Source organism: Hipposideros armiger, unplaced genomic scaffold (assembly GCF_001890085.2).
Source record: "Hipposideros armiger isolate ML-2016 unplaced genomic scaffold, ASM189008v1 scaffold_26, whole genome shotgun sequence".
NCBI lineage: Eukaryota > Metazoa > Chordata > Mammalia > Chiroptera > Hipposideridae > Hipposideros > Hipposideros armiger.
Window position 1 is genome coordinate 5347462 of NW_017731376.1, and position 11185 is coordinate 5358646.

The window sequence follows — 11185 nt, forward strand, 5'->3', positions numbered from 1 at the left end:
ATAAATAAGAAAATGCATAAATCAACATATGTACGTAGACCCTATGTTAGTTTCCTGGGTTGTCACAACAAATTCCCACTAGCTGGGTGGCTTAAAACAACAGAAATGTATTCTCTCATAGCTCTGGAGGCCAGAAGTCCAAAACTAAAGTGTTGGGGGGGGGCCACCAGTGTCTGGTGGTTCCAGGCATTTCTTAGCTTGTGGCCCCAAAACCCCAATCTCTGCCTCTCTTTTCTCAAGACCTGCCCTCTCTCTCTCGTGTCTTTCCTCTGTGTGTCTTATAAGACACCGTGGTGTAATGCTGAAGCACACAGACACAGGGGAGAGATGACATCTGGGGTCAAACCCCAGCCCCACCACTGAGCAGCAGTGCAACCTTGGACAATGTTCTAACTGCTTCCCACTCCCTTCCCCCTTAAGTGGGAATAATGATAGTACTTATCTCATAGCACCTTTATGAGGGTTAAGTGAGTTAATACTTGTAAAGTACTCAGAACAACCCGTAAACGTCTGGCAGACCAGATTTTATACAAATGATGTCACGCTCTCCAAACTGTTCTGCGCCTTACTTTTCTTCACTTAATAGTGTTTCCTGAAGTCTTTCCACCTCAGCGTATAAAAAGATAAGGCTTGCATAGAATTCTAAAGCTCCTTACTATAATGACTTCNCTGTGGAGGGCAGTGTCACTGGCCCTCATATGTGGGATCCGAACCGGGGCCCTCTGGCGTCCCAAGCCAGTTCTTAACCATCGCGCCACTCGGCTGGCTAAGTGGGCATTTTCTGACATGTGCTTACCTTGGGCTTCAACTAGCATTTGTTTATCAGCTCCTTGTCCTAAGACAGAGAAAAAGGTTTTGTGTGTTTGTTTTTTCTTAAATGACAACTGATCTCATGCATGATTTGTTTTCAAGAGACATTTTTGAGCTGGAAGATAAATATTTGAGTCACACACATTTTCTCATGGTTTTCTTATGGGGCTGCTAGTTGATTGCAGGTGACATTGCTCTTTATCCCGTCCCTCTCCATCCACCTCTTTGCAGTGAGAATGCTGAAGAAAATGGGATGTAAGTGAATTACTCCTGGAAGAGGTGCTGCCTACAACTCCTCTGTTTTAATGGACAGGTTTATATAGTTGCTTCTCTGGGCTGTTCCCATGAGCTATTGTATTTTCTGTTATTCAGACCACTGAAATGGTTCTGTGGTGCTACTTGTCAGGTGGGATTGTAGATTTCGAAAATGTTCTCCAGGCTTCATCCAATTTCATCAAAAGAGTTGAAAGTGAGTGTGTCTTGACAAAAAGCAAAAGTCCACAAAACCACGTAGGAAACAAAGCAGAAAAGCTCTTGAACTGGTTCTGATCCTTTCAACCTGTGGTTAATAGCTAGTTGGCTTTGTGTAAAGAAGATTCATTTAATATTTGCTGACTGAACACAATGGACTAGATTGATTGTGTGCGAATCATCCACTAAGACAAGTCAAAGTCCTGATTTGATGCCCCCAAAGTCTCCCAACAATGGCAATTCAAATGCATTGATGCATTGTATCATATATGGGAAGGCAAAATACCATAATCATGAAAATTGACATAGACACACCTAGAGATACCTTATACTTTTAAATTAAAGCATCCTTTTACCAATCAACTTAGCCAATAATCACTCTATGTGGTAACAAAATAGTTTTGCAGTTCTAATATAGATGAGATTCAGTGCTAGTTATTAGGACTTTGATAAAAAATATTGATTTTTCACTGATTTAGCAAGTTCGGTATAAAATTTAAAGATCCCCTAAAACTCAGTTTCTCATCTGTACAATAGTTTGATTTCTTAATTACATAAATAAAGATGGTTTCCTCAACTGAGGACATCAAATGAATGACCATAAATGAAAGGGCAAAATGGAGGTTGGACAAATAGAAGAGAGTTGAGTCAATTAATTTTTCTAGATACAAAGCTGGCCCATGCTTTCATCAAATGCTTGGGGACAGGCAGTTTTATAAATTTAAATCTTTGTGGTGATTACTGTTGTTAAGAAAATGAGGATAATGCTCACCTTGTTTGTGGTGGTTTCACTGTGCTCTAAGTCCTCCCATCCATGCAGAAAGTCCTGTCTCTGCCACTTGTCTCTCTTGTCACTCTCTGTGTCCCATGCCTGACTGCTCTGATCACTGCTTTCTTGAACTCTGGAGTTGACCAGAAGGTAGAGAAATTCCCCAGACTTGGAGTCAGGCTTAGGAATCAGTAAGGAACCCCACTTGAATCTGAAGCCTAAATCACTTTTACATTAACCTGTTATGTTTACCAGGTAGTTCTGTTTTGAGATACTAGGCACTGGCTCAGCAAAAACTGGGTACTATTTTGATTCTCATTTAAGTACTTCTCCTTTTTTAGGAAGCTAGACAGGAAGAACTGAGTAATTTCTGGGACTGTCAGCCAAATACAATCAATGCCATAAAAAATGCCACTGTTACTATTAACATATATTTTAATGTGCGTCCCCTTCCTTGGACAGAGTCTTCATGAGTGATGATTGAGGGAGTACCAGGCCTTCTCCTATGTCAGAGGAAATCAGGATAACAAGGGATCATTGGGCACCTCTACAAAAGGGTAAGTCCAAGCAATGTTTCAAAAACCGGATACATTTGCGTATGTAATTTAGGGAACTTTTGCAACCCAGGGTTGTTTTGGGGACTTGAATTACAGTTGCCCTTTGGAATCCATGGGGGATTGGTTCCAGGACCTCCCTCAGATACCAAAATCCTTGAATGCTCAAGTATCATATAAAATGTTGTAGCATTTGCATATAACCTATGCACATCCTCCTGTATACTTGAAAACATCTCTAGGTTAGTTATACTAATACAATGTAAATTCTGTGTATATAGTTTTACACTTTATTGCTTTGGGAATAATGACAAGAAAAGATTGTCTGTACATATTCAGTATAGATGCAACCATCTTAGGCCTAACTATATAGTATATGTGAACAACAGTGTAACATTTTTTGAAAAAAAAATTTTTTTTTTGGATCCATGTTTGGTTGAATCCATGAATGAGGAATCTGGGGATATGGGAGGGCCAACTTATTTAGGTCCCTCTGTGCCCACTGAGAGACGTGAAGAGGATATGTGAGGAGGATTTCAAATAAGATCCTAGAACTGCATTAAACAATCAAGCCATCAGTGGCAGCAGAGTCAAATTCCTTTTCACATATCCTCTTCACATCTCTCAGTGGGCACAGAGGGACCTAAATACAGTTGGCCTTCCCATATCCACAGATTCCTCATTCATGGATTCAACCACTAGATAATAAGCTCCTTGATAATTAAGACTTTACCTTGTTCACTGCTTTATCTCCAGTTCTAAAAGATGGCCAGTAGGTTATCAATAAGTACTGATTGAATAAATAAATATATGAATGAATAGCTTTTCTGAGAGACTGTTTATTATGATCTAATTACCTTTTGAATAAGTTCAAAGTTAAGAACCAAACCATGTGTGGTAATGAAAGGTAATGTAAGAAGTGTCTGAATTCAATGACATGGGAAAGGAGCTCTCAAGAAAGCCATGGGAAAGTACATGTCAAAGGTAGAAAGTATACCAGCTGTGGATCCTAGCTTGAGTTGTAAATGATTTGGGGAGGGTTGGGGTCAAAGGACTTTGTGAATATGTAAACCCACCTGTATACAGTTCCTCATGTTGTGGTGACCCCCAACCATAAAATTATTTCCGTTGCTACTCTATAACTGTAATTTTGCTACTGTTATGAATCATAATGTAAATATCTTTTTGTTTTCTGATAGTCTTATGCGACCCCTGTGAAAGGGTCGTTCGACCCCCAAAGGGGTCATGACCCACAGGTTGAGAACCGCTGCTCTAGAGCCTCTTCCAGGTTCTGATGCCCATTGGCATTCTTTGTCTTGTGGCTGCATCACTTCAACTTCTGTCCTGTCTTCATATGGACTTCTTCTTGGTGTCTCCTTTTCCGTCCCTGTCAAATAACCCTCTGCCTTTTTTATTATAAGGACAATTGTCATTAGATTTAGGGAAACCTGGATAATCCAGAATGATCTCATCTCAAGATCCTTAATTGTCTCTGCAAAGACTGTTTTTCCAAATAGGGTAACATTCATAGTTTCTGAAGAGAACAACATGGCTAGGAGGTGGTTAGTGCGGAGGGGCACCATTTAAGTCATTACACTATTAGAGGTAGTATAATTCTTTATCAGTATGTGTATTTCCCTGGTTTCAGGTTCTGTGACTCCAAAGAATGTAGCCTTCATTTTATGAGTCTCTAGTAAAAAATGTTTAATGTCAGTTGTGCCTAATGTAATGCAATCATTTAATGTGGATTTTTTTTTCTAGGATCTGTATCTGTATCAAGATGCTCTGAAGAATAGCAACTACCCTTAGGAATGTTCGTGTTACAAAATGACTAAAACTAATTCTACCACCTTCCATTTTGCCATCATCTTCATGTTACTACTTGAGATCAAAATCCAGTTTTCTGATGCAAGCGACTTTTTTGTTGACAGGTCAAAAACAGGTCTGCTCCATGTTCCCAAAGACCTATCCTTGAAAACAACAATCTTAAATATATCACAAAACTATATATCTGAGCTTTCAGCTTCTGACATTCTATCATTATCAAAGCTGAGGATTTTGATAATTTCTCATAATAGAATCCAGTATCTTGATATCAGTGTTTTCAAATTTAACCAGGAATTGGAATACTTGGATTTGTCCCACAATATGTTGGAGAAGATTTCTTGCCACCAAACTGTGAACCTCAAGCACTTAGACCTCTCATTTAATGCATTTGATTTCCTGCCCATATGCAAAGAGTTTGGCAACATGTCTCAACTACAATTTCTGGGTTTGAGTGCCACACAGCTACAGAAATCTAGTGTGCTGCCTATCACTCATTTGCATATCAATAAGGTTTTACTGGTCTTAGGAGACTCTTATGGGGAAAAAGAAGATGCTGAGAGTCTTCAAGACCTGAACACAGAGAGTCTACACATTGTTTTCCCCACGAGAAAAGAATTCCACTTTATTTTGGATGTGTCAATCAGCACTGCTGTAAGTCTGGAACTATCGAATATCAAATGTGTGCTACATAATAATGGATGTTCTTATTTCCTAAATGTGCTGTCAAAACTTCAAAAGAATTCAAGGTTATCAAATCTTACTTTAAATAACATCGAAACAACTTGGTATTCTTTCATTACAATCCTCCAGTTGGTTTGGCATACAAGCATAGAGTATTTCTCAATTGCAAATGTGAAATTACAAGGTCACCTTGACTTGAGAGATTTTGATTATTCTAACACCTCAATGAAGACTTTGTCTATACATCAAGTTGTTAGTGATACATTGCATCTTCCGCAAAGTTATATCTATAAAATCTTTTCAAATATGAACATCCAGAATTTCACAGTGACTGGTACACCCATGGTGCACATGGTTTGCCCATCCCAAATGAGCCCATTTCTGCATTTGGATTTTTCCAATAATCTCTTAACAGACATGGTTTTTAGCAATTGTGGAAACTTGGCTAGATTGGAGACACTTAGTTTACAAATGAATCGATTAAAAAAACTTGCAAATATAGTTCATATGACCAAGGAGATGAAGTCTCTACAACAACTGGATATTAGCCAGAATTCTCTAAGTTATGATGAAAATGAAGGATATTGCTTTTGGACTATAAGTTTATTAAGCTTAAATATGTCTTCAAATATACTTACAGACTCTGTTTTCAGATGCTTACCCCCCAGGATCAAGGTGCTTGATCTTCACAATAACAGGATAAGGAGCATCCCTACAGATGTCACTAGTCTGGATACTTTGCAAGAACTCAATGTTGCTTCCAATTCTTTAGCCCACCTTCCCGGATGTGGGAGCTTTAGCAGCCTTTCTGTACTGACCATTGACTATAATGCAATTTCCAACCCATCAGCTCATTTCTTCCAGAGCTGCCAGAAGATTAGGTCCATAAGAGCAGGGAACAATCCGTTCCGGTGTACATGTGAGCTGAGAGAATTTACCCAAAGTATAGGCCAAGTAGCAAGTGAGGTGGTAGAGGGTTGGCCTGACTCTTACAAGTGTGACTATCCAGAAAGCTACAGGGGAACCCTACTAAAGGACTTTCACGTGTCTCCATTATCCTGCAACACAGCCCTGCTGATTGTCACCATTGGGGTCACTGGGCTGGTGTTCGCTGTCATTGTGACCATCCTCTGTATCTACTTTGATCTTCCCTGGTATCTCAGGATGGTGTGTCAGTGGACCCAAACCCGGCACAGGGCTAGGAACATAAATTTAGATAAACTCCAAAGAACTCTCCAGTTCCATGTCTTTATTTCATATAGTGGACATGATTCTGCCTGGGTGAAAAATGAATTGGTACCAAACCTAGAAAAAGAAAATATACGGATTTGTCTCCATGAGAGAAACTTTGTTCCTGGCAAGAGCATCGTGGAAAATATCATCAACTGCATTGAGAAAAGTTATAAGTCCATCTTTGTTTTGTCTCCCAACTTCGTTCAGAGTGAGTGGTGCCATTATGAACTCTACTTTGCCCACCACCATCTCTTTCATGAAGGATCTAATAACTTAATCCTGATCTTGCTGGAACCCATTCCAAACTACTCCATTCCTAGCAGCTATCACAAGCTCAAAAGTCTCATGGCACAGAGAACTTATTTGGAATGGCCCAAAGAGAAGAGCAAACATGGCCTTTTTTGGGCTAATTTAAGAGCATGCATTCATATTAAGTTGATGAAGCAAGCCAAAGAAATAGCTCACACATACATCTAACAATATTCCTCTTTTCACTGTTGTTTTTGGAAGTTCCAACAATGACTTTATTTTGCATCAACATGAATCTAAACATGACTTTGAATTTATGAAATAGATAAATATGTGTACTCTCAGGCCCCAGTTCATCATTTATACATGGTAATAAAAATTAATGAAATAATATAATTTTAAATTAAACAGTTAATTTCTAACACATGTGGGATTCACCTGTTTCTTTGCTAGGAATGAGTTGATTGACTTTATCATGTAATTAAAAGAAGCACCTGTTCAAACAATTTCAGTGATCTATATCAGTGATATAATGTTTGAAAACTCCATGTCTTTATACCTGTAGCTGGGTTTGTATAGCAGATTTCTATAGCTGTTGGTGAATTCCTTCTGTACTCAGCATTTATCTCTATGTGTTGAAGGTTGCTTATTGCTAAGGTTGGAGACTCTTTGCCCGAAGGGTTTCTTCCTGACAATGAGAACCCACTTGGCCATTCAAAAGTGCTGCAGCTTGTCTTTGGAAGCAACCCTCAAGCAATACCAGAAAGAGAATTGGTGGATAAATAGCCCAACTTTCTTGCCTGTTTGGGGGGATAAATCTGGGGGTGTACTTTACATTCTTCCTGAGTTCCCCAGTACGATAGAATTCTGATTCTCCACAGTAGAAACAACTTGATAATGCATTTACTATGGGCCTCTTTTCTATTATTGTCTCATATCCTCATTCCTCCAAGGGTGTGTCCAGAGATCACATCTGAAATAAATGATTTGTAGTTGAATGCTTGTCTCAGGGTCTGCCTCTGGGGGAACTCATTCAAGAGTGTGTTACATCTTAGGCCAAATAGAAATTTTGAGTCTGCTTTTCTGTGGCAGGAGATCTGGCTGAGATTCTAGTTGTCTGAACAGGTGTGCACAAGAGCCTTTGTTCTTCTGATTAAAAGGAAGAATATATTCCATGTGTACTGTTACTGTACACAGCATCCCTACCAATCTTTGAGGAACTATTATAATGAGGCATGAGCATATTGGAGCAGTGCAAGAAATGGGCTACATTAGATTTTTTGCAGCTATGTTTTATTAGATATTTTTCATACACATCAAATACTCTCTCTGTCTACCCTTTTACTCTGGCAGCCAGCTTTGGGCATTTGTAGCCTGACAGCATCTTGTCATAGCTGCTCCATGTCTGTCTCACTTTACACCCCGTGCCTTCACTAATATCACTGCAAAAAATGTTTGTAGACGCTTGTTCAATCATTCTGGTATATGAACAAAACTGGAAATGCCAGAGATATCTCCTGAGGAGGTCCTTAACCACTTAGGGGAAGCCATTAGATAAATATTCCTCTCTTTTATTTTGAGGTTAAAAAAAAAAATTAGGCATAGTCCAGTTATGGATCTTACCTAGACTTATTGTGGTGATCATTTTGATACACAGAGGGTGCCATATATATATATATACATTTTAAGAAAGGAAAAAATTTATTTGTATTAAAATTTCACTGATGGTAACCACTTGGAGCACCTCTTGTAATTGCGTAAGTCAAATGTGACTTGTATTCATCTTTTGATCTCGGTATATATTATCACAATTTTAATACAGTTTTTTCCTTTCCTAAAATGTGTATACTTTTTTTGACACCCTTTGTATATCAAATCATTATGTTGTATATCTGAGGCTAATATAATATGTCAATTACATCTCAAGTTTAAAAAAAATTGAGGCATATTCTATACCATGCCTCAAAGAGCCCCGACAGGATTGAACCTTACTTACCCATGGGAGTAACCAGCTCAATAATTCACTCTTGGATTGGCTTTCCTTTCTTCTTTGTTTTGTTCTCAGTTCCCTCACTCTGAAGCCCTGTGATTACATGTACAAATAAGTTATCTGCACACAAAGCCCTTGTCTCATTCTCTACTTCTGGTAAGAGAAACCCAAATAACACATACGTATACTAGTTGCTTCTTGCCCTAAGTCAATCAGAGGACAGTATATGAATCCAGATAACTAAAATAACAATTGATGAAACAAAAATGTACAATGGAAGTTCAGAAACCATTTAGAGTGTAGAAAATCTTCTTAGAAGTTATGGTTTTCCCACTGGGCCTTGAAAGAAGGCTTTAACTGGATTATTCAGTGTGTGAGGATGAAGAACGGAAAGGCCATTCTAAAAAGAGAAGAAAGTGAGGAATGCCCAGGCCTATTCTGGGCCCTGTGTCCCAGTTTGATTGAACTATAACGTTTATGAAAAATGACCACAAGATATAAGCATGGAAAGTTACATTAAGATCATATTGTAGAACAACCAAGATAGCGCAGTAGGTAAACACTGTGTTTAGCTTCTCTCACAACCACATCAAAATGACAACTAATCTACAAAACAACCAGTATTGAGAATTGCCTGTAATCAAGCTGAACTGAAGCCTTTCCATTAACAATGTGCAGAAGAAGCCACCTCCAGACTGATAGGAAGGTCAGAGAGGTGGAACAGGTTGGTCCCACACCCATGTGTGACCATTAAAGATCAGGAGGGCTATTTCGGCTGTGGGGCCTCCCCACTCCCCCATCCTCTAGAGGAGTGAGAGATCCCAGCCCTACCCTAGCCCAGTGTTTCAGTGCCAGGGAGAAAAGTCTCCATAATTTGTATTTGTGAAAACCAGCAGAGATTGTGACTGAGTAAGACGGAGGGCGGCTGCACTCCCAGGTGCTTCTCTTAAAGGAACTGTGTGGACTTACCCATCAACGGAATCACTGGCTCTGAGCCCCAGCACTGGAGCAGCAGCTGGAGGGGCAGCAGTGACATATGGTGAGGAGCTGAGTTGTCTGGCTTGGGACGGGGGCTGGAGAGGCGGCTTTCTCCTGGATGGAGGAGCTGGCAGAGGCCATTGTTTCTTTGTTGAGCTCTCCCCCTTGCTGATATGTGAACACAGGCAGCTGCTGTACCTGAGTCTCCCCTATTTGTTCCCCACGCCCTGATGATTTGAGACCCCACCCCTCCCAACTTTTGGGCACATCCTGCATGCTTTCAGTGGCTTTTTCGTGCAGACTGCCAGCTTTGACTCAAGTTGCAGACTTTCCTAGGGTGTCTCAAAGGTTTCCAGAACCCAGACAAGCAGCATTTGGCTTGAGCGTGTCCTGTACCTCTGGCTGAGCAGCCCTAAGCCGCCACTAGTGGCAGCCAGCCTTGGTTTGCGTTTTGGCCTCTCAAGGCACTTCTGAGCACAGTACAGGTGGCAGTCATCTGTAGATTTCTTTCTGGCTCCCACTGAGTGGCCCCGGGTGGGGCATGGGCTGTGGTTGAATTAGACTTACAGCGGATCCCCTCCAAGGTGGTCCTGAGGTTGGTGCCCCCAGTGGTCAGCTTCAAAACAAGCTGGAGCATCATTCAGCCACCTCCAAGTACGACACACCCACAGGGTGCATCGGGCAGACATCAGAGTCCTGCTAAGGCGGGTCCTGCTCTGTAGGATCAGCCCCTGCACAACAGCTTTTCCACTGTAGTCAAGGCCAGGCCTCACAATCAGTGAGTCCAAGGGTCAGTCCTTCCCAATGATGTGCAATTATCAACCAAGGCTCAACTACAAGAGGAGGGCCAACACAGCCCACACAAAGGACACAATTGGAGCACGTGGCTCAGCTGACCAGAAAGACTGCACCACTGAACCCCACAGCCCATCTACTACACAATGCCACTCTACTTAAGACCGGAAGACATAGCAGCCCTACCTAATACATAGAAACAAACACAGAGAGGCAGCCAAAATGGGGAGACAAAGAAACATGTCCTAAATAGAAGAACAGAACAAAGCTCCAGAAAAAGAACTAAGCTAAACAGAGATAAGCAATCTATCAGAAGCAGAGTTCCAAACACTGGTTATAAGAATGCTCAGCGATCTCAGGGAGAACTTCAACAGAGATATGAAAACCATAAAAAAGAACCAGTCATACATAAAGGATACAATAACAGAAATGAAGAATGTATTACAGGGAATCAACAGTAGATTAGATGAAGCGGAGGATCAAACCAATGATGTAGAAAATAAGGTAGCAAAAAACACCCAACTAGAACAGCAAAAAAAGAAAAGAATCCAAAAAATTGAGGAGAGTTTAAGGGGCCTCTGGGACAATATTAAGCATACCAACATTTGCATTATAGGGAGGGGTACCAGAAGGAAAAGACAGAGAGCAAGGAATTGAAAACCTATTTGAAGAAATAATGACAGAAAACTGCCCTAACCTGGTGAAGGAAATAGACATACAAGCCCAGGAAGCACAGAGTCCCAAACAAGATAAACCCGGGCCGGCCGAGTGGCGCGATGGTTAAGAACTCGCTTGGGATGCCAGAGGGCCCCGGTTCGGATCCCACAT

The 11185-nt window shown here is 40.6% G+C and overlaps 1 protein-coding gene across 4 annotated transcripts in view; it reads left to right on the top strand.

Annotated features, from left to right (window-relative positions):
* Positions 1 to 7593, top strand: part of LOC109379481 (toll-like receptor 1) — a 28657-nt gene extending 21064 nt beyond the window's left edge. For 2 of the 4 annotated variants that reach the window (XM_019636074.1, XM_019636073.1), the window contains exons 2-3: positions 2513 to 2607; positions 4366 to 7593. In XM_019636074.1, coding sequence (XP_019491619.1) covers positions 4432 to 6822 — 2391 coding nt within the window. In that variant the 5' untranslated portion in view covers positions 2513 to 2607; positions 4366 to 4431 and the 3' untranslated portion in view covers positions 6823 to 7593. The remainder of the gene's footprint in view (positions 1 to 2512; positions 2608 to 4365) is intronic. The other 2 variants (XM_019636071.1, XM_019636072.1) reach the window with 1 other exon arrangement.
* Positions 7594 to 11185: the final 3592 nt, after the last annotated feature.